Source organism: Chiloscyllium punctatum, chromosome 8, assembly GCF_047496795.1.
Source record: "Chiloscyllium punctatum isolate Juve2018m chromosome 8, sChiPun1.3, whole genome shotgun sequence".
NCBI classification, from domain to species: domain Eukaryota; kingdom Metazoa; phylum Chordata; class Chondrichthyes; order Orectolobiformes; family Hemiscylliidae; genus Chiloscyllium; species Chiloscyllium punctatum.
Window position 1 is genome coordinate 130,356,027 of NC_092746.1, and position 24,713 is coordinate 130,380,739.

The following is a 24,713-nucleotide window of genomic DNA, read 5'->3' on the forward strand; positions in this document are numbered from 1 at the left end:
CTGACAAAAACTTTAAACTGGTTTTGTCCTCGTAATTCTTAGCACTGTCTAGATTTCTGAATGAATGATTTCCAAAGTCAGAGACACAATTTACTTTCTTTGGAAGTAGAAACCAGGATGGAAGTCGGGCAACTGTTATGGTGCTAAAATACCAGAAGAGGATTGCAATTTGGAAAGATCAAGTGGCATACCCTTTTTTGAACTGGATAAGTGGGATGTTGCATGGTTGCTGGCTGGATCTGCATTTATTTCCCCATCTCTAATTGGCGTTAGCTGTAGACTCTTTCACTAATGAGTGTGCGGGGCAGCAGGTCAGTGAGATGCTGCCATACGACAGCCCTCAGATTGGTCATGCCACCATTTGTTACAGACTGGTGATAGGACTGGAGCCAGAGGGAGGTTGTGGCTGGGTGGTATTATCGCTGGACTGTTAACCCAGAGACTCAGGGAACCTCCTGGGGTCAGGGGTTTGAATCCCACCATGGCAGTTGCTGGAATTTGAATTCAATAAAAATCTGAAATTAAGAAACTAATGATGGCCATGTCAATTATGGAAAAACCCATCTGGGTCACTAATGTCCTTTAAAGGAAGGAAACTTCCCTGGTCTGGCCTACATGTGACTCCAGACCCACAGCAATGTGGGTAACTCTGAACTGCCCTCTGGGTAATTAGGGATGGGCAATAAATGCTGCCTAGCCAGCAACGTCCTCATCCCATGAATAAATTTTTAAAAATTCCAGAGCCAGCAAATAGTAAACATATTTCTCCCTTCTCTGGAGGGGAGTGAGAAGACCAAAAATTAGCAAAAGATTTAAAAAATGAATTCTAATTCCAGAAAATTGTAGTAGTGAAACTTGGGAGCCCTTTTCTTTTCTCAGCCAATGTTCACGTTAAGTGCATTCTAATAAATGGTTATTTTCTGTTCATGATGAAATGTGTTGTCCTGGATCATGGTCAGTGAGACAAATTGATCATCTCAGATAAAATAAAGAACAGTGGATGGTGGAACTCTGAAAACAGAAACAGAAATTGCTGGAGAAACTCAGCAGGTCTGGCAGCATCTGTGGAGAGAGAAACAGAGTTAACGTTTCAAGTCCAGCGACCCTTCTTCAGAACTGACAGCAATTAGAAAACAAAGGTATTTCCTCTGATAGCAGGGCAGGGGAGTGTGGGAGTGTGGGAAGGTGAGTGAGCAGATAGTTGGAGGTAGAGCCCAAACTGAGTGAGGTGAGTGAGAGAGACAGAGAGAGAGAGAGAGAGAGAGAGAGAGAGAGAGAGAGAGAGGGGGGGGGAGGGAAACACAGAGAGAGAGAGAGAGAGAGAGACATAGGGAGAGAGAGAGACAGAGAGAGAGAGACAGAGAGAGAGAGAGAGAGACAGAGAGAGAGAGAGAGAGAGAGAGAGACATAGGGGGAGAGAGAGACAGAGAGACAGAGAGAGAGAGAGAGAGAGAGAGACAGAGAGAGACACAGAGAGAGAGAGACACACACAGAGACACAGAGAGAGAGAGAGAGACAGAGAGAGAGAGACAGAGAGAGAGACACAAAGAGAGAGAGACACACAGAGACACAGAGAGAGAGAGAGACAGACACAAAGAGAGAGAGACACACAGAGAGAGAGAGAGAGACAGAGAGAGAGAGAGAGAGAGAGAGAGAGAGAGAGAGAGACACACACAGAGAGTGAGAGACAGAGAGAGAGAGAGACACAGAGAGTGAGAGAGAGAGAGAGAGACACAGAGAGAGAGAGAGAGACAGAGAGAGAGAGAGAGAGAGAGAGAGAGAGAGAGAGAGAGAGAGAGAGAGAGAGAGAGAGATTGTGACAGAGCAAGGAAAGAAGGCGGACAAAGGGATTATTGACTACAGACCAGGGGAAGGGGATAGCTGGGCTTTAACAGCAATGTTGGGTTGGCACCTGAGAGACCAATTGGTTACGTGGAAGTGAAAGGTCCCACCAACATCATCAGATTGAACAGAGTGAGAATTGGTTAGTGCTGGCTCAGAGATACCGTTGATTATACAGAATTGGACAGGAAAGTAAACCAACTGTGGAAACTGCAGAGCTTCTAAGTTCTGTGTGTTAACTTTTTTCTCCTGCTCTTAAATACCAGCCACTGTCTGCCCCTTAACCCAGCTTCCAGCCACCTATGAAAGATAACATACCTGTCGGATGAAGGTGATTGGCTTCTGTCCCATGGCATGTGCATCTCCGATATTCGCTTTGATAACCTCAGAGAAGGGTTTGCTCACACCCTGTGGGGGAGGACAGAGAAACAGTCTGAGTGAGTGAGTGAGTGAGTGAGTGAGAGAGAGAGAGATAGAGAATAGGAGAAAGAATGAGAGGTTGAGTGAGATTGCAATCAGAAAATCTTACTGTGCCTCCGATTCCCTTCCAATGTATTGTACATTCATGGTACCATCAACCAAGAGTTGGCTAGTCCTCTCATAGTGCAATAGTATGTTGCAGCCATTAACTCAGCTCCTGACTCCCCAGGGCCTGAGAAAGCAACACTTCAGGAAATGTACAATGGAGAATTCTACATCAATGTTTAAAATGGTGTTGTTGCACATGCAACACTGGAAACAAGAGGCAATGAAGGCGGCAAAGGATTACACAATTTGCTTGTGAATTTTCCATTTTTATTTTCATTACAAATTGTTTTGCGATTTAAAAGAGACTAAGTGAAGAGGGATGTCCCCGTCATTACTTTCTGCTGCGATGTGAATCCCAGGGTTTGTGCATGCCAGCAGCTTTTGGAAGCAGAAACCATTCATTGGATAGCAATCACTGTAGGTGCAGCTTCCCAGTGGCTCTGCAGCTCAGGGGGAAACACTGGTCTTCCTGAACCACTCCACTCCATCTGCTGTGGGTTGACATCCCTGAGGGATTCCAGGATTCTGACCTAGCTACAGGGAAGGAACTGGGTGGTGTGTGGTTCAGAGGGTGGTGTTCCCAAGTATCTGCTGCCCTTGTCCTTCTAGATGGAAGGGGTCGTGGGTTTGGAAGATGCTGTCTGAGGATCTTTGGTGAGTTTCTGCAGTGCACCTTGTAGATGGTACACACTGCTGCTACTGAGCATCGGTGGGGGAGGGAGGGGATGCAGCTGCTTTGGCCTGGACGTTCATACAGTCAGAGATGTACAACACAGAAACAGACCCTTCGGTCCAACCTGTCCATGCCGACCAGATATCCCAACCCAATCTAGTCCCACCTGCCAGCACCCAGCCCATATCCCTCCAAACCCTTCCTATTCATATACCCATCCAAATGCCTTTTAAATGTTGCAATTGTACCAGCCTCCACCACTTCCTCTGGCAGCTCATTCCATACACGTATCACCCTCTGAGTGAAAATGTTGCCCTGTAGGTCTCTTTTATATCTTTCCCCTCTCACCCTAAACCTATGCCCTCTAGTTCTGGACTCCCCCCAACTTGGATATAACCTTAAGAGGTACAGTTAGCAAGTTTGCAAATGACACCAAAATTGGAGGTGTAGTGGACAACAAAGAGGGTTACCTCAGATTACAACAGATCTGGACCAGATGGGCCAATGGGCTGAGAAGTGTCAGATGGAGTTTAATTTAAATAAATGCGAGGTGCTGTATTTTGGGAAAGCAAATCTTAGCAGGACTTATACACTTAATGGTAAGGTCCTATGGAGTGTTGCTGAACAGAGAGACCTTGGAGTGCAAGTTCATAGCTCCTTGAAAGTGGAGTCACAGGTAGATAGGATAGTGAAGAAGGCGTTTGGTATGCTTTCCTTTATTGGTCATAGTATCGTGTACAGGAGTTGGGAGATCATGTTGCGGCTGTACAGGACATTGGTTAGGCCACTGTTGGAATATTGCATGCAATTCTGGTCTCCGTCCTATCGGAAAGATGTTGTGAAACTTGAAAGGGTTCAGAAAAGATTTACAAGGATGTTGCCAGGGTTGGAGGTTTTGAGCTACAGGGAGAGGCTGAACAGGCTGGGGCTGTTTTCCCTGGAGTGTCGGAGACTGAGGGGTGACCTTATAGAGGTCTATAAACTCATGAGGGGCATGGATAGGATAAATCATTTATATAAATGACAACAAGTAGAGGACCCAGCACCGATCATTGTGGCACTCCACTGGTCACAGGCCTCCAGACTGAAAAACAACCCTCCACCACCACCCTCTGTCTTCTACCTTTGAACCAGTTTTGTATCCAAATGACTAGTTGTGTCAAGCTTCTTGTGTTGTTGGAGCTGGCCCTATCCAGGCAACTGGGGAGTATTCCATCACACTCCTGACTTGTACCTTGTGTTACGAAGTCAAAAGTGTGTATATTCACTTTTAGAGAGTGTGTTCTGAATATTGAAGTAAACTTGACGTGCAGGCTCAGCTGCTGAAATGGAAAGGCTGTTCCAAAATAGGTACGTGTAACAATTGGCTGTTAAATAGATAGGTGAAAGTGCAGACTGCACATGCTGGAGATCAGAGTCAAGATTAGAGTGGTGCTGGAAAAGCACAGCAGGTCTGGTAGCATCAGGCAGGAATGAGCATTCCTGGTGAAGGACTTTTGCCTGGAACATCAATTTTTCTGCTCCTCGGATGCTGCCTGCCCTGCTGTGCTTTTCCAGCACCACTCTAATCTTGACTGTTAAATGGATACCTGAGGTTTGGTTGCTGTTTTGACAACAACTCCAATTTAACCAAATACCTTAGAGTATGCCCAGGATACTAAAACCCAATTGAGTTTGAAATTATTGTTTTGACAACATTGGACCAATGAGGTAAAAACAATGACTGCAAATGCTGGAAACCAGATTCTGGATTAGTAGTGCTGGAAGAGCACAGCAGTTCAGGCAGCATCCAAGTAGCTTCGAAATCGATGTTTCGGGCAAAAGCACAGCAGGTCTGGTAGCATCAGGCAGGAATGAGCATTCCTGATGAAGGGCTTTTGCCCGAAACGTTGATTTCGAAGCTACTGGGATGCTGCCTGAACTGTTGTGCTCTTCCAGCACCACTAATCCAGAACATTGGACCAATGACAGGAAACCATGTTGGGGGGTATAAAAAACAGGAGCATTTTGAAAATTGGATAGAACAACTGCCGTTGAACCAGAGAGCTAACTGCCCATCTAAAATCTTGCTCTCAAAGAAATTAGAAGGAACTGTATATTAAAATGAATCTTTTCCTGTGAAACATACTGGCAGGAAAAAGAAAGAAGGTGGCTCAGAGGGACCAACAGATTGATGACAGCGGAGAAGACAGAGACTGTGTGGACTTGAGATTAAGTTAATATAATGTTTAATAAGTGTGTTATTGGAACATCATGTTAATAGGATTATGTTCAGTTAGGGGAAAGAATGTTCAGTTTGTTAATAGTTTTGTTTCATGTTCCGATAGGGAAATAAATTGTGATTTATCTCTTTCATTCCCTCTCACTTCTATCAGATTACAAGGCAAGGCCAGCTTTTCTGGGTGTTTGGTTTTAATTAGCCGAGAGATTTGACCTCCGTCTCGTAACATTTGTAGATGGTGGACAGGCTCTGGGAAGTCAGGAGGTGAGTCAATTGCTGAACTATTCACAGTGTCTGACCCGCTCTTGTACTCACTTTACTCTCCTGGCTAGTCTAGTTTCTGAGACACCCTCCAGGGAATTCTCCTACTGTCTCCTACAAACCTACCCTCAGTGGTCAGTGAACACACGGGGATTCCTATGGTTCCACGTGCTGCAAGATTGGTCTGATCAGAATCTCTAAACTAAGGCCCAGGTCGTTTGTTCTCTCTGTGATTTGATGCTGAAAGCCACCCTTGGGATCATGGCTATTCCGATTGGAGTATTCCTCATGGACACTGCACAGACTCATGGAAGCCCCTAAGTGGTCACACCTCCTTTCTGAAAAGGACCCAATCTAGTTCAAAATAAGATAGTGCTGGAAATGTGAAACAAAACAAAATTCTGGAGAAACTCAGGAGATCTGGGGAGAAAACCAGGGTTTAAAGTTTTCAAGTCCAGTGACCCTTCTTGTGTTTGGAAGGTCACTGACCTTGAAATGTTAACTTTGTCTCTCCTGTCACAAATACTGCCAGCTCTGATAGTCTCCCCAGAACTTTGCTTTTCTCTTGTTCCAACCTATGTCAGCTTACCCTGGAGGTTATAGGCCCAAATAACATAACGAGATACAAAATGAAGCAGAACAAGATAGCGAACAAAAACACATCCCTCCCTGATGCGGTCAATGCTTTTTATGCTCGGGTTGAGCAGAATGCCAGCTGTCCTGTGTCACCCAACTCAACAGCCCCAGATGCCCCTGTTTCCTCCAACGCTGCTGCAGATGTCAGATTGGTCTCCCTGAGAGTCAACCCAAGGGAAGTGACAGAGTCCCCGGCCATGCACTGAGATCCTGTAAGGACCTGTTGGCGGAGGTACTCACTGACATCATCAACCGCTCCCTCCTCCAAGCTGAAATCCCCCACCTGCTTCAAGAAGGCCACCATCATCTCAGTCCCAGACAAAGAACATGCAACGTGCATTAATGACTGCCACCCGGTGGATCTGACCTCTGTAACCAGGAAGTGCTTCGAGAGGCTGGTCATGGCCCACATCAACTCAAGCCTCCCAGCCTGCCTCGATCCGCTGTAATTTGCCTACCTGCATAACAGGTCCAAAACAGATACCATTTCCTTGGCCCTGCACTCATTCCTGGATCATCAGACCCCTGCTCATTGACTACAGCTCCACCTTCAACACCATTACCCCCTCCAGACTGATCTCAAAACTCTGCGACCTTGGTCTCAGCTCCACCCTCTACAACTGGATCCTCAGCTTCCTGACCGACTGCAATTGGTGAAGATAGACAACAGGATCTCCCCCACAATGACCCTCAACACTACAGCCCCCCAAGGATGGATTCTGAGCCCCTTACTGTACTCCCTGTACACCCACAATGCGTGGCTAAATCCCAAACAAACACCACCTCCAAGTTCACTAATGATATCACCATGGTAGGATAGATATCTAACAATGACGACTCAGAATACAGAAAGGAGATCCAGGGCTTGGTGACGCGGTGCAACAGGAACTACCCGTCTCTCACCGTCGGCAAAACTAAAGAACTGATCATTGACTTCAGGATGAAATGAGGACATACCTCCATCTACATCAACGGAGCGGAGGTTGAGAGGGTGGAGAGGGTCAAGTCCCTCAGAGTGACGGTAACTGACAACCCGACCTGGTCTTCCCACGTAGATGTGACGGTCAAGAAGGTACAACAACACCTCTTCCTCCTCGGGCAGCTCAGGAAATTCAGCGTGTCCACAAGGACCCTCACCAACCTCTCCAGGTACACCATTGAGAGCAGACTGTCCAGGTGGATAACAGCCTGGTACGGTAACTGCTCTGCCCAGGACTGTAAGAAACTAGAGAAGGTGGTGTGCACAGCCCAGACCATCACAGAGGCCAACCTTCCATCCATGGACTTCATTTACACGGCTCACTGCCACGGAAAGGCTACCAACATCATCAAAGACCCATCCCACCCTGGTAATGATCTCCTACACCCTCTTCCATCAGGCAGAAGGTACAGAAACCTGAACACACGCACCAACAGGTTCAGGAACAGCTTCTTCCTGGACTCTCTAGTCACCAATACTGACCTAGATAACATGGTCTCGCCTAGTGCACACCCTGTGCATTGTAACAGTATACCTCTGTCTCAGTCTCTGATCCATCCAGCCTTGTTTACTATGATCTGCCTGTACTGCTCACAAACAAAGCTCTTCACTGTATCTCGGTACACGTGACAATAAATCAATCAATTGATCGTAAACCTTTCATAGAGTCATCGAGATGTTCAGCTCGGAAACAGACCCTTTGGTCCAACTTGTCCATGCCGACCAGATATCCTAACCCAATCTAGTCCCACCTACAGCACTTGGCCCATATCCCTCCAAACCCTTCCTATTCATATACCCATCCAGCTGCCTTTTAAATGTTGTAATTGTACCAGCCTCCACCACATCCTCTGGCAGCTCATTCCACACACATACCACCCTCTGTGTGAAAAAGTTGCCCCTTAGGTCCCTTTTATATCTTTCCCCTCTCCCCCTAAACCTATGCCCTCTAGTTCTGGTCTCCCCCACCCCAGGGAAAAGACTTTGCCTATTCACCCTATCCATGCCCCTCATAATTTTATAAACCTCTATAAGGTCACCCCTCAGCCTCCGACGGTCCAGGGAAAACAGCCCCAGAGTATTCAGCCTCTCCCTGTAGCTCAAATCCACCAATCCTGGCAACATCCTTGTAAATCATTCAGCAACAGGTATAGCTTCTTCCCTCCATCCTAACGTCCGAAGTGGGGATGTTCGCTGACGATTGTACAACGTTCAGCACCATTCATGACTCCTCAGGTACAATATTCAAATGCACTGTGATCTGGATAATTTCCAGGCTTGGGCTGACAAGTGGCAAGAAACATTCCCACCACACAAATGCCAGATAATGACCACCTTCAAAAAGAGACAATCTAACCAACACCCCTTGGCATTCAATGATGTTACTATTAACATCCTGGGGATTACCATTGGCCAGAAATTTCAACATAAACGCAGTGGCTACAAGAGCAGGCCAAAGGCTAGGGATCCTGCGGTGAGTAACCCACCTCCTGACTCCCCAAAGCCTGTCCACCATCTAAAAGGCACAAGTCAGTTGCCTGGACGGGGGCAACTCCAACAACACTCAAGAAGCTCAACACCATCCAGAACAAAGCAGCCGCTTGATTGGCACCACATCCACAAGCAACCCCTCCCTCTCCCGCCGATGCTCGGTAGCAGCAGTGTGTACTACCCACAAGATGCACTGCAGAAATCCTCAGACAGCATCTTCTAAACCCACCGCCACTTCCATTTAGAAGGACAAGGGCAGCAGATACATGGGAACACCACCCCCTGCAAATTCCCTTCTGAGCCACTCCCCATCCTGACTTGGAAATATATTCCCATTCCTTCAGTGTCACTGGGTCAGAATCCTGGAATTCCCTCCCTCAGGGCATTGTGGGTCAACCCACAGCACATGGACTGCAGTGGTTCAGGAAGGCAGCTCACCCCCACCTTCTCAAGGGGGCAACTAGGGACGGGCAACAAAAACTGGGCCCAGCTAGTGACACCCAGCTCCCACAATTTAATAAGAAAACCTGCTAATCATCATTAATTGGTGCTTTCTCTATAGCCATGAGTTTGATTGGAAGTGATGTTGCCGATCAGTACTCTCCTTTCATGCAGAATAAAAGTGGATTTTCCCATGGAATTAATGTGCTTGCAAATATGTACTCTTTACGAGTCAAGATAAAAAAAAAACTGCAAAAAAATGTATCTCTTTTCATCAAAGTAAATTTGTTCTGACTCTGATCTAATTGTTAGTTTTTACTGGGCAGTAGTTCAGGGAGCTATGAGAGACTGACCAGGAAGACGAACCATGTCTAAGAGTCTTTTGGCAAGACCAAGGCCACAATCAACAAGCATTTCATCATTCTGTTCCAACTCAAGGATTGGTCAGTTTCGACTCCTCGTCCATTTAGTGCAAACGACAGGATTACTGAATTCCTGTAGCACTGAGCGAAATAGTAACTGGTGGACACGTATGTTAAAACACAACAACACACAAGGAACAGTGAGGGGTCACATAGAGGAGGCTGTCTATCTAACCCTGTGCTGTCCCTGTCCTGGGAGTGTTTGATGGGGGGACAGTGTAGAGGGAGCTTTACTCTGTATCTAACCCCATGCTGTCCCTGTCCTGGGAGTGTTTGATGGGGGACAGTGTAGAGAGAACTTTACTCTGTATTTAACCCAGTGCTGTCCCTGTCCTGGGAGTGTTTGATGGGGGGACAGTGTAGAGAGAACTTTACTCTGTATTTAACCCAGTGCTGTCCCTGTCCTGGGAGTGTTTGATGGGCGACAGTGTAGAGAGAACTTTACTCTGTATCTAACCCTCTGGCGTACTGGTTTGAGAGTTTTACTGTGCCTTAATTGTCTGTTATTAAAGTAGGGAGTGCTGAAGCTGAGCTGACAGTGAGGCCACATTGAAAATCCTACTCAAACATCCCCTGTCTTGCTCTCAATAATTTCAAGCATTGAAACGGACATTAATCCAGTGTTTCAGTCAGCGTGTGTGGTAACTGCATTTACTGATGGATAGTCCACTCTTACAGAAACTGTATATACCTGTCCACCTCGTTACCACAGAGACATTAAAATTCAGTCGTGTCAGTCAGCCAGCACAGGATAGGCAGCACATGCTGGCTTCAGTCAGCCACGGTCTAGGTTCAGTTCCTGGTTAGAGGCAGCTCACTCACATATGCCCTCAATAAGCAGTAATTCATGACGCTTTATTGGCAATGTCTGCAACATTCCTCAACCCCAGCACGGGGAACTATGACTGCACTATCTACTGCGTACAGGAACATGTCCTGAGTTATAGACAACACCTTTGGAAGTCGAAAGCTAACAGAGAGGCTGCAGGATACTGAACGCTCATTAGCACGGAGAACGAGGCACCTACACAAGAGGTGAGCTAACAGCCACTACCTGACTCAGTGTTACACTGACATCACAGCGAGTTGTACATTAACATTATCCTGGAACATTCCCCCCCTCTCTCTCTCTCTCACACACACACTCTCAGTACAGGAATCCTGCCAAGTCATTAACACATTGACAACCTGGTTTTGAGTGAGCTCTGATTGCAATAAACAAAGCATTGCCACAACAACTGATGGCATTTAGAGTCAACCAGACCAACAACAAACCAGAGATCAGCCTGCAGGGAAACAGTGGGGCTAATTCACACAGCACAGAGAAAGCCCTTTAGCCCATCAAATCCGCACTGACATAATTATCACATAAGGCTCACTAATCCTGATTCCATGCACTTGTCCCATATCCTTGGATGTTATGATATTTCAATCGCTAATGAAAATATTTGTTAAAGGCTGTACTGTTTCCAGCCTCCAATACCTTCCCAGGCAGTCGATTGGGATATCACTTTATCACAGTCCGTATGGAATAACAGGGCTGAATAGTCTCCTTTAGTAATGTATAATTCTAAGACAGAGAAAACCTAGAGGACAGGCTGAGAGGAAACAATAACTCATCTTTAAATGATTTTTGACTTTATTTGTGAGCTAACACATGGTGACCATGCAGCACCGTGTTCAGACAGGCCCAGGAGACTGGGACTGAATGCAACAAGATTCAATCCAGAATGTGTGTAAGGGGACAGGAGCTGAGCGGGCTGGGGGAGGGGGGGTTCAGAAGCATGGTGATTACTGAGGATCTGTAGATATGACCATACACGCACACACACAGACACACACACACGCACACACGAGTCCTGGAACCTGTAGCTATTTAACTGCAGTAATGATGTGGTTCCTTTGTCCTGGATGATATTTCTCCCCCGTCCAACATCACCACAGTGGATTAGCTGTTCAGTGTTGTGGGATCTTGCTGTGTGCAAATTAGCTGTCCTATTCCCTACATTCCAATAGTGAATAAACTTCAAGGGGCAACACTTAAAAGGCATTTGGACAAATACTGGATAGGAAAGGGTTAGAAGGATATGGGCCAAGAGCAGGGAAATGGGGTTAGTGCGGACGGACATTTTGGTCAACATGGACCAGTTTGGGCCTAAGGGCCTGTCTCTGTGCTGAAGGGCTCTATGACTCTATGACTTCAAACAGTATCTTATTGGCTGCAGAATGGTTTCCAATGTCCTGAGGAGCTGAAAGATCTCAATAAAGTTCTTTGATTCTGAAAGATTTACACTTTCATTACAGCCGTGATTAGGGATTTGTTCATCCAGAGTTTCTGTGGCTGTAGATGTGACTGCAGGATGGTAAGTTGCCTCTCTGGTGACAGGGTCAGGGCCGGCTGCAGGACACTCTCCTGTGGGAGACAAGGTCATTTGGAGGTCATGGTCCACATCAGTACCAACGTCGATAAGAGGAGTTGGGAGCTAGGTAGAAAGTTAGCAAGCAAGCCCACAAATGTAGTAATTGCCAGATTACACCCAGTGACGCAAGTGAGTACAGAAAGAGCAGCATAAGGCAGAGGAACAGTAGAGCTGTAAGGAGGGCTTTAAAACCTCAGGACCCTGAGACTGGCACCTTACAAGCCAGACAGGTTACACCTGAACAGAACTGGGACTGGGGTCAATAGACAATAGACAATAGGTGCAGGAGTAGGCCATTCTGCCCTTCGAGCCTGCACCACCATTCAATATGATCATGGCTGATCATCCTCAATCAGTATCCTGTTCCTGCCTTATCTCCATAACCCTTGATTCCACTATCCTTGAGAGCTCTATCCAACTCTTTCTTAAATGAATCCAGAGACTGGGCCTCCACTGCCCTCTGGGGCAAAGCATTCCACACAGTCACCACTCTCTGGGTGAAGATGTTTCTCCTCATCTCGGTCCTAAATGGTCTACCCCGTATTTTTAAGCTGTGTCCTCTGGTTCGGCACTCACCCATCAGCGGAAACATGTTTCCTGCCTCCAGAGTGTCCAATCCTTTAATAATCTGATACATCTCAATCAGATTCCCTCTCAATCTTCTAAACTCAAGGGTATACAAGCCCAGTCGCTCCAGTCTTTCAGTGTAAGGTAATCCCGCCATTCCAGGAATTGACCTCGTGAACCTACGCTGCACTCCCTCAATAGCCAGAATGTCTTTCCTCAAATTTGGGGACCAGAACTACACACAGTACTCCAGGTGTGGTCTCACCAGGGCCCTGAACAGCTGCAGAAGAACCTCTTTGCTTCTATACTCAATCCCTCTTGTTATGAAGGCCAGCATGCTATTAGCTTTCTTCACTACCTGCTGTACCTGCATGCTTACCTTCATTGACTGGTGTACAAGAACACCCAGATCTCTCTGTACTGCCCCTTTACCTAAATTGATTCCATTTAGGTAGTAATCTGCCTTCCTGTTCTTGCCACCAAAGTGGATAACCATACATTTATCCACATTAAACTGCATTTGCCATGCATCTGACCACTCACCTAACCTGTCCAGGTCACCCTGTAATCTCCTAACATCCTCCTCACATTTCACCCTGCCACCCAGCTTAGTATCATCAGCAAATTTGCTAATGTTATTACTAATACCATCGTCTATATCATTAACATATATTGTAAAAAACTGCAGTCCCAGCACTGATCCCTGCAGTACCCCACTGGTCACTGCCTGCCATTCCGAAAGGGAGCCGTTTATCACTAGTCTTTGTTTCGTGTCAGAGTCTCTTGGGGTATTTGTCTCATACTATTGCAGAGAGTTTAAAATAACTGAGCAAGGTCTTAAGAATCAGGGCAAGATATTAAACAGGGTGCACAAAATACAGGGAGATGCAGGCAGCTGAAGGATAGAGAACTAATTAATAAGTGGAGTTAGAGAAAGGGAGAGGGTAATAAAGTGTCAATCCAGGTTCTACTGCCTGTGTGTAAATATACAGAATGCAGTAAATAAAGTTGGGGAGTTACAGGCACAGATTTCCTTGGGGAAACATGATGTTGTGGTGATAACACACTTGGCAGAAGGAACAGCAAGTCTGGGTATGAAACATTCCTGATTACAAGGCTTTCAGGAAAGGAAGATGGACAGCAGTAAGTTGAGGGGTGTGTAAGTTAGGGTGATCTTAGATCAAGATAAACGCTTGGCACAACATTGTGGGCCGAAGGGCCAGTACTGTGCTGTACTGTTCTACGTTCTATGGTCTTGGTTAACAGAGAAACAGGATATTTCAGAATGTCCAAGGACGGAATCCTTTTGACTTGAGCTAAGGAACAAAAAGGTGCAATGACATTGCTCATTGTCGTCTCTAGATTAGTGGAAAAGATGTAAGAAACTAATCTGCAAGGAAACTTCAGAGAGGTGCAAGCATTATAGGATAATTATAAAGGGCTTCAATTTCCCAAAAATATATATTGGGATAGTGGTAGGGATAGTGGGATTATGAATTATGTCTCCTAAGTCCCCTTGTGCTTCAGATTGCCAAAACCTTTTCCCATCCAGAAAATTAGGAGAAAGTGAGGACTGCAGATGCTGGAGATCAGAGCTGAAAAATGTGTTGCTGGAAAAGCGCAGCAGGTCAGGCAGCATCCAAGGAGCAGGAGAATCGACGTTTCGGGCAAAAGGGCTTATGCCCGAAGCGTTGATTCTCCTGCTCCTTTGATGCTGCCTGACCTGCTGCGCTTTTCCAGCAACACATTTTTAACCACCCAAAAAATTGTCTTCACCTCTATTCTTCCAACCAAAGTGCATAACCTCACATTTTGCCACTTCTTTGTCCAGTTTCTGAGCATGTCCAAGAACCAGATTTACAGTGGTGTGCTAAAGAAGCAAGGATGATGTGAGAGGAACCTTTTTCATGGAGTAGTCAGGGTCAGGGTCTGGTAACCTGATGGATACAGCTTCAGATGAGGCATTCGGGAGGGGCATTGGATGGTTATTTGGATAGAAATGGTGTGTGGGGGTAAAGTTAGGAGATTTGCGCCAAATTAAAATGTTCAGAAAGCTGGTACACATGCTGGGTGGAATGAGCTGTTTCTGTGCTGTAACAATTCTGTGATTCACTGATGAAACCAGCCACAGCTGAACAACGAGCTAAAGCAGAGCATCGGGGCAGAGGCACTGTCACACTCCTCACCCCTGAACCCTGTCCCACTGACAACAGGACACAGCGTTGGGGATTAGAAAAAACAATATTGACAACAAATACTTAGTGCACCTGCTCAAAGTTTGTCAGCACAAGCAGGAAGCAATGTCAGCGCAATCGCAGATTGAGGAAGCGAACTTTGCAAAGCAGTAGAATGCTGAGGCAGAGTCAAGCTGTTGATTCCACGGCAACCACCATCGACAAGGAGCCGCAAGGCTTGGCACTGAATGGCAGGGGTCAGTGCCTGAGCCAGGGGTGACATGACACTGTGCGGGGAAGCTCCCTTGCCCACTGTGCTAGCTGGTCACCCTGAGATGGGGCCTATTGTTTGTAAGGAGCGTGAGGAAAGGGACTTTGATTACTTTTTCTCGTTCACGCTTTGAGGGGAATGAACATTCCCTTTTTACAAACAGCTCTAACCTGCATGTCTGCGTGGAGACTCAACCCAACCCTTGTAACCCTTGCCCAGACGAGATGGTAAAGAGTAGCAGCAGAAACTTTTGTGACTGATCTAACAGCCAGGGGACGTCAGTCCACATCCCACTCCCGAAGAGCATGTTGTTGGAAAAGCACAGCCGGTCGAGCAGCATCTGAGGAGCAGGAGAGCTGATGTTTCAAGCATAAGAAGCACGGTGGCTCAGTGGTTAGCACTGCTGCCTCACAGCGCCAGGGACCCAGGTTCAATTCCAGCCTCGGGCCACTGTCTGTGTGGAGTTTGCACATCCTCCCCATGTCTGTGTGGGTTTGCCCCAGTTTCCTCCCACAGTCCAAAGATATGCAGGTCAGGTGAATTGGCCATGCTAAATTGCCCATAGAGTTAGATGCATTAGTCAGGGGTAAATGGGTCTGGGTGGGTTACTCTTCAGAGGGTCGGTGTGGACTAGGTGGGCTGAAGGGCCTGTTTCCACACTGTAGGGAATCTAATCTAATTAGGAATGAGGCTTGTGGTCCAAGAGAGCTGCGAGATAAAATGGGAGGAGGGTGTGGCTGGGGGGAAGGTAGCTGGGAAGGCGATAGGTAGATTGAGGGTGGAGCAGATAGGTGGGAAGGAAGATGGACAGGTAAGAGAGGTCATGAGGGTGGTGCCGCGTTGGAAGGTTGGATCTGGGATAAGGTGGGGGTGGAAAATGAAGCAACTGGTGAAATCCACATTGATGCTGTGTGGTTGGAGGGTCCCAGAGCAGAAGATGAGGCATTCTCCCTCCAGGCATCGGGTGGCGAGAGTTTTGTCTTTGACTCTGACCTTCTGCATCTGCAGTCCTCCCTTTCTCCACACATCCCACTCTGCCAATCTCAGATCAGCTGGAAATGAGAGACTGAAGTCAGCAATGGGATTACCAAAAAAACCCAACTGTGCCTTCGATGAGCTGGGAGGCAGGATGAGGAATGAATCCAAGTCCCTGAGATGGTGCTGGAGCTGGAGGGGGGAGGGAAGGTAGCACCAGTCAAGGTAGGGAAGAATTAGAAGGCGAGTCACAATTTTTTGTGGGTGGGGAAATTGGCCAGGGTGGCGTTAATAGTGAGTTTATTCACCATGAGTGTATCGCAGAATGACTGACAGAACCCTCCCAGCACAGGAAGCAGATGTTCAACTCAGTGAGTCGGTCTTGATTTTCTAAGAAGCTGTATTAAAACATTCTTTACCCATGCGCACTACTTCATGTCATCCAAGGTTATAATTTATCTAGTGTTATGTAATGTTCCAATTTGCAGATGACTAATCTCCTCAAAAAGAACATGCAAACATGGGAAACAGGAGCAGGAATATGCCGATCTGCCCGAGTCTATCCCACAAGTCTATGTGATCATTGCTGATCTGCCCTCGTCCTCAATGCCTCATTCATGACAACCTCTCGTAGCCTACAACTCCTCAATATTTATGTAGTCTGTTTACCTCCTCTTCCAATACTTGCAATGATCTAGCCTCCACAACTCTCGGGGTGAGATCTAGGAACACAAGGAGGCCATTCTGTCACTCCACCATTGGTCGATATCCCTTAATATCTTTGCTTCTCAAAAACGTATCTACCTCAGATTTAAAATTAACAAATGATCCAGCATTCACTTCCTTCTGTGGAAGAGAGCTGTGAACCTCGCCCACCCAGTGAGTATCAAAGTGCTTCCTAACATCTCTCCTGAACAGATACTGGATTAGTGGTGCTGGAAGAGCACAGCAGTTTCGCTGCTCGTTGAATGCTGCCTGAACTGCTGTGCTCTTCCAGCACCACTAATCCAGTATTTGCTTTCCAGCATCTGCAGTCATTGTTTTTACCTCATCTCTCCTGAACGGTCTGTTCCTCTTTCTGAAATACTGCCCCGAGTTTTAGAACCTCCAATCCGCGGCAATTGTTTATCTTGACCTACTCTGTTTTTTTCCCTGTTAATATTTTGAAACTTTTGATCAGACCAACCCCCTCAAACCTTCTCAATGCTAGAGCACACAGGCCTAATTTGTATAATCTCTCATCATATCTCCATCCCCGAAGGCTGAGTTTCATTATTGTAAATGTGTTCCTTCTAAAGTCGTTCTATCCTTCCTAAAGTGAGATGCCTCAATCTGTTCACAGTACTCCAAGTGAGGTCTAACCAGGGTTTTATATAACTGCAGCATAACCTCTGCATCCTTGTACTCTCGTCCTCACGATTTTAAGGTCAGCATTCCATCTGCCACCTGGATTATTTTCTGCACTTATTTCTAACCTTTTAAATATCTGTCCACCTGAATTCCTAAGGTTCTTTGGACATCCACTGAATTTAACGTCACACCATCTAGAAGGTACCCTGGTCAATCCTGTTTCAGTACAAAATGGATAACCTCAGAATTGATTATACTGAACTTCATCTGCCGTGCTTTTTGCCCATTCGCATAGCCTATCAAAATCACTTTGTAATTTTATGTTATCATCCACATTGTCAACAGTGCCATCTTATTTTGTGTCATCTGCAAATTTAGATATCTGATTTTCCATGCCATTATCAAAGTTGTTAGTAAAGAATGTGAATAATTGAGGCTCTAACACTGATTCTTGTGGGATATTGTAGGATCCTTGTGGAACATACCAGTTGGAATATTCTGCCGATTTGAGAACCTACCCATTGTTCCTCCTTTCTGGAACCCCCGACTGAGTCAATTTCCCACCCATGTCAGTAATATGCCAGAATTCCAGACATTCAGCACCCTGTGGGAGAAAGAAATCCTCTTATGTCGCAGTATTAAATATGCGATCCCTTATTCTGTCCTAGTGTGAGACAGCCCCAACAATGAAAACCCCACCTCCTCAACATCTAATACATCAAGCCACCACAGAATCTTGTATGATCCTTCAATTAAAAGATTTCGAGAATTACAAACATAAATAAACAGGAATTATACCTCATGGACAACCTACAAGTCACAGACCAGTCACTTTAACTTCAGTGGTGGGGATACTTTCCGAAACAATTATTTAGGACAGAATTAACAGCTACATGGAAAAATGGTGGGTTAATTTGGAAGAGTCAGCATCGCTTTCATAGTCAAGGGCTTGAGTCAACTCAATTCACTCCACGTTATATCAAGAAACAACTAAAGGCACTGGATACTGCAAAGGCTACAGGCCCCAACAACATTCCGGCAATAACACTGAAGGCTTGAGCTCTCGAACTTGCCTCTCCCCTAGCCAAGCTGTTCCAATCCAGTTACTACACTGACATTTACCCGACAATGTGGAAAACTATCCAGGTATGCTGCATGGATAAAAAGCAGGACAAATCCAACTCAGCCAATTCCTGCCCATCAGTCTAATCTCGGTCAGGGATGGGAGGCATCATCAACGGTGCTCAGCAATAACCGGCCCCAGGATATCTCTGCAGGAGTTCCTTAGGATACTGCCCTACGCCCAATCATCTTCAACTGCTTCATCACTGACCTTGCCTCCATCATAAGGTCAGAAGTGATGATTGCACAACGTTTAGCACCATTCCTGACTCCACAGATACTGAAGCAGTCCATGTTCAAATGTGAGAGTGGTGCTGGAAAAGCACAGCAGGTCAGGCAACATCCGAGGAGCGGGAGAATCAATGTTTCGGGCATAAACCCTTCATCAGGAATGAGGCTTGTGGGTCGGGGTCTGAGAGATAAATGGGAGGGGGGTGGGGCCAAGGGAAAGGTAGCTGGGAATGTGATAGTTAGGTGAAGGTGGGGGTGGGGGGAGGGGGAGGTGATAGGTCAGAGAGGAGGGTGGAGCGGATAGATTGGAAAGACAATGGACAGGTCAAGAGGGTGGTGCTGAGTTGGAGAGTTGGGACTGGGATAGGTTGGGGGGGTGGGGGGGGGTGGAGGGGAAATGGGAAATTGGTGAAATCCACATTGATCCCGTGTGGATGCAGGGTCCCAAGACTGAAGATGAGCCATTCTTCCTCCACGCATCGGGTGGTAAGGGTTTGCCTTTGTGGAGTGGGAGTGGGAGTTGCCCTCCAGCGCATCACCTCCGCCTCTGCCCTTGAATCCCACCCTTCAAATCGCAACAAGGACAGAACTCCCCTGGTCGTCACCTTCCACCCCATCAACCTCCAGACACATCACATCACCTTCCACCATTTCTGCCACCTACAAACAGACCCCACCACTAGGGAAACGTTTCCCTCCCCACCCCTGTCTGCATTTCAGACGGACCATTCCCTCTGCGATTCCTTTGTCAGATCCACACTGCCCACCAGCCCACACCTGGCACCTTACCAACGCAAGAAGTGCAAAACCTGTGCCCGCAGATATGTGGGAACACCACCCCCTACAAGTTCCCCTCTGAGCTACTCACCATCCTGAGTTGGATATCTCACCGTTCCTTCAGTGTCACTGGGTCAAATCCTGGAATTCCCTCCCTAAGGGCATTGTGGGTCAACCCACAGCACATGGACTGCAGTGGTTCAAGAAGGCAGCTTACCCCCACCTTCTCAAGGGGGCAACTAGGGACGGGCAATAAATGCTGCCTAACCAGTGACATTCACATCTCACGAGTGAATTTTTAAAAATTAGTATGTATATGGAGTGGCAAGGTCACTCAGTGGTTAGCACTGCTACCTCACAGCGCCAGGGACCCGGTTCGATTCCCGCCTCAGGCGACTGACTGTGTGGAGTTTGCACATTCTCCCCGTGTCTGCGTGGGTTTCCTCCGGGTGCTCCGGTTTCCTCCCACAGTCCAAAGATGTGCAGGTTAGGTGGGTTGGCCATGCTAATTTGCCCGTAGTGTCTAGTGATGTGCAGGCGAGGAGGATTAGCCATGGGAATTGAAGGATTGTTGGGGTAGGGTTGGGGTCTGGGTGGGATGCTCTTCGGAGGGACAGTTTGGACTCAATGGGATGAATGTCCTGCTTCCACACTGTTGGGATTCTATGATTGCCCAGTAAACCACTGCAAGGACATTGGCACATTGCTGGGCATTGCCCAAGGAACACATTTTTTCACTTCATTCCCAGAATAAGGGCCAGCATTTATTGCCCCATCCCTAATTACCGAGAGGGCAGTTAGGAGTCACCCACATTGCTGTGGGTCTGGAGTCACATGTAGGCCAGACCAGGGAAGGACGCTAGTTTCCTTCCCTAAAGGTCATTAGTTTTTCCCCGACAATCGATAATGGATTCAAGATTATCATTCGATTCTTAATTCCAGATTTTTATTGAATTCAAACTCCACCATCTGCCATGGCAGGATTGGAACCCAGGTCCCCAGGACATTCCCTGGGTCTCTGGATTAACAGCCCAGCGATAATACCACTAGGTCATCACCCACCCCTGAGAGGCAAGATATTCATGGTGGTTGGTTGAGCCACTTTAGCTCACACTGTGATGGGTCCCACTGCTGTCACTGTACACCTGCTGTGGGAGGGAACGAATCATTACGCTGCTTTGATTTCGTCGTAGACAAATGTTTTGCCTTATTGTACGGAAAGGAACAGACATCACCGCCTTTACCAATACAGTTAAACCACAAACTCCATTGAATGTCAGACGTGTGCACTCCTCTTTCCAATCCAAACAGACTCTGGAATTGATCACTGCAACTCAAAGTGTTTTACAATTTCACTGTGCTCGACCCAGAACTAACTGAATGTTCAACCTGATCTCACCTCCCCCACTCATGATTGAACAAGGCGAAGGGGGTCATGTTCCCTCTTTATGGTCCTGACCCAGGTCAGAATGATAAACCAATATGCTTTGGAGGGGGTGAAGAACAAGACCATACATAAGACCATAAGGAGCAGAATTTAGGCCATTCAGCCCATCAAGTCCACTCCACCATTCAATAGTCACAAAGCTGGTCTCTTTTTTTCTAAAAGCTGTTCCTTTTCTCAAGGATACCGTGTCCTTGGGTTTTTTCAGTGGGATCATAAAACTCTCCCAGTTCTGATTAGACTGGTTTGGTACAGAGATTAAAGGGTAATGAGAGGCCTTTTTGTTTATATAGTATCAGATTAGATTAATTACTTACAGTGTGGAAACAGGCCCTTCGGCCCAACAAGTCCACACCGACCCGCCAAAGCCCCTTTACCTAACACTAAGGGCAATTTAGTATGGCCAATTCACCTGACCTGCACATCTTTGGACTGTGGGAGGAAACCAGAGCACCCGGAGGAAACCCACGCAGACACGGGGAGAACATGCAAACTCCACACAGTCAGTCGCCTGAGGCGGGAATTGAACCCGGGTCTCTGGCGCTGTGAGGCAGCAGTGCTAACCACTGTGCCACTGTGCCGCCCACAAAGAATCCCTACAGTATGGAAACAGGCCCTTCAGCCCAACAAGTCCACACCGACCCTCCGAAGCGTAACCCACCCAGACCCATTCTTCTACATTTAACCCTGACTAATGCACCTAACCTACACAACCCTAAACACTATGGGACAATTTAGCATGGCCAATCCACCCTAGCCTGCACATCCCTGGGCACTGTGGGACAATTTAGCATGGCCAATCCACCCTAGCCTGCACATCCCTGGGCACTGTGGGATAATTTAGCATGGCCAATCCACCCTAGCCTGCACATCCCTGGGCACTGTGGGACAATTTAGCATGGCCAATCCACCCTAGCCTGCACATCCCTGGGCACTGTGGGACAATTTAGCATGGCCAATCCACCCTAGCCTGCACATCCCTGGGCACTGTGGGATAATTTAGCAGGAACACTTCAACCCCAGGGCATCAATGTGGACTTCAACAGCTTCCTCATTTCCCCTTCCCCCACCTCATTCTAGTTTCAAACAACATCACTCCAGCTCATGCCTCCACCCCCATTCCCCCCACCATCACACCCACTCCAGGTACTGGCTCCGACCCCACTCCCAGCTCCACACCCACACCAGATCCCAGCTCCCGGCCCTGCCGAGTTTTCACCATTCCCCCAGACCTCCCACTCACTGAGGACGAACGATCAGTCCTCAGCAAAGGACTCACCTTCATCCCCCTCCGTCCACGCATCAATGAATTTAATACACGCCGTGACGTCGAACAATTCTTCCGTCGCCTCCGCCTCCGAGCTTACTTTCACAATCAGGACTCCCGCCCACCTTCCGAGGACCCCTTCGACCATCTCCAACACACTGCATCCACCTGGACACCCCGCGCTGGCCTATTACCTGCCCTCGACCTCTTCATTTCCAACTGCCGCCGGGACATTAACCGCCTCAACCTGTCGTCCCCCCTCCCCCACTCCAACCTCTCACCCTCACAACGCGCAGCCCTCCAATCCCTCTGCTCCAATCCCAACCTCACCATCAAGCCAGCGGATAAAGGGGGCGCAGTGGTAGTCTGGCGCACTGACCTGTACACCACTGAAGCCAAACGCCAACTCGAGGACACCTCTTCCTACTGCTCCCTCGACCATGACCCCACCCCCCATCACCAAACCATCATCTCCCAGACCTTACAGAACCTCATCACCTCAGGAGATCTCCCACCCACAGCTTCCAACCTCATAGTCCGGGAACCCCGCACTGCCCGGTTCTACCTCCTTCCCAAGATCCACAAGCCTGACCACCCTGGCCGACCCATTGTCTCAGCATGCTCCTGCCCCACTGAATTCATCTCTACCTACCTTGACACTGTCCTATCCCCCCTAGTCCAGGAACTCCCCACATACGTTCGAGACACCACCCACGCCCTCCACCTCCTCCAAGACTTCCGCTTCCCCGGCCCCCAACGCCTTATCTTCACCATGGATATCCAATCCCTCTACACCTCCATTCGCCATGACCAGGGCCTCCAAGCCCTCCGTTTTTTCCTCTCCAAACGTCCCCAACAGTACCCTTCCACTGACACTCTCATTCGTTTGGCCGAACTGGTCCTCACCCTTAACAATTTCTCCTTTGAATCCTCCCACTTCCTCCAGACCAAAGGCGTAGCCATGGGCACACGTATGGGCCCCAGCTATGCCTGTCTCTTTGTTGGCTATGTAGAACAGTTGATCTTCCGTAATTACACCGGCACCACTCCCCACCTCTTCCTCCGCTACATTGATGACTGCATTGGCGCCACCTCGTGCTCCCGCGAGGAGGTTGAGCAATTCATCAACTTCACCAACACATTCCACCCTGACCTTAAATTTACCTGGACTATCTCTGACACCTCGCTCCCCTTCCTGGACCTCACCATCTCCATTAGTGACGACCGACTCGACACTGACATTTTTTACAAACCCACTGACTCCCATAGCTACCTGGATTACACCTCTTCCCACCCTATCTCTTGCAAAAATGCCATCCCGTATTCCCAATTTCTCCGCCTCCGCCGTATCTGCTCCCAGGAGGACCAGTTCCACCATAGGACACACCAGATGGCCTCCTTCTTTAGAGACCGCAATTTCCCTTCCCACGTGGTTAAAGATGCCCTCCAACGCATTTGTCCACATCCCACACCTCCGCCCTCAGACCCCACCCCTCCAACCGTATCATGGACAGAACGCCCCTGGTGCTCACCTTCCACCCTACCAACCTTCGCATAAACCAAATCATCCACCGACATTTCCGCCACCTCCAAAAAGACCCCACCACCAGGGATATATTTCCCTCCCCACTCCTTTCCGCCTTCCGCAAAGACCGTTCCCTCCGTGACTACCTGGTCAGGTCCACACCCCCCTACGACCCACCCTCCCATTCTGGCACTTTCCCCTGTCACCGCAGGAACTGTAAAACCTGTGCCCACACCTCCTCCCTCACCTCTATCCAAGGCCCTAAAGGAGCCTTCCACATCCAAAGTTTCACCTGCACATCCACCAATATCATTTATTATATCCGTTGCTCCCGATGTGGTCTCCTCTACATTGGGGAGACTGGGCACCTCCTAGCAGAGCGCTTTAGGGAACATCTCCGAGATACCCGCACCAATCAACCAAACCGCCCCGTGGCCCAACATTTCAACTCCCCCTCCCACTCTGCCGAGGACATGGAGGTCCTGGGCCTCCTTCACCGCCGCTCCCTCACTACCAGACGCCTGGAGGAAGAACGCCTCATCTTCCGCCTCGGAACACTTCAACCCCAGGGCATCAATGTGGACTTCAACAGCTTCCTCATTTCCCCTTCCCCCACCTCATTCTAGTTTCAAACTTCCAGCTCACTTACTGTCTCCTTGACTTGTCCGACCTGCCTATCTTCTTTTCCACCTATCCACTCCACCCTCTCCTCCTTGACCTATCACCTTCATCTCCTCCCCCACTCACCCATTGTACTCTATGCTACTCTCTCCCCACCCCCACTCTCCTCTAGCTTATCTCTCCACGCTGCAGGCTCACTGCCTTTATTCCTGATGAAGGGCTTTTGCCCGAAACGTTGATTTTGCTGCTCGTTGGATGCTGCCTGAACTGCTGTGCTCTTCCAGCACCACTAATCCAGTAGATAATTTAGCATGGCCAATCCACCCTGAGACTTCAGGCCAAAATGGTCATGTTTTAGAAGTGACCTGTACAATGGAAGGGGAGTGGTCAGCTCTCTAGCTGAGCAGTTCAGTCCAGGACTGTTTGGGAGTTCAGCTGTGGACTGTGTGAACAGGCTCTCTCTCTCTCTCTCCTT

At 47.9% G+C, this 24,713-nt stretch overlaps 1 protein-coding gene across 2 annotated transcripts in view; it reads right to left on the reverse strand.

Moving 5' to 3' along the window:
- LOC140480918 (alanine aminotransferase 2-like) overlaps positions 1-24,713 on the reverse strand; it is a 72,000-nt gene that overhangs the window by 40,015 nt on the left and 7,272 nt on the right. For both annotated transcript variants that reach the window (XM_072576503.1, XM_072576502.1), the window contains one exon: positions 2,161-2,250. In XM_072576503.1, coding sequence (XP_072432604.1) covers positions 2,161-2,250 — 90 coding nt within the window. The remainder of the gene's footprint in view (positions 1-2,160; positions 2,251-24,713) is intronic.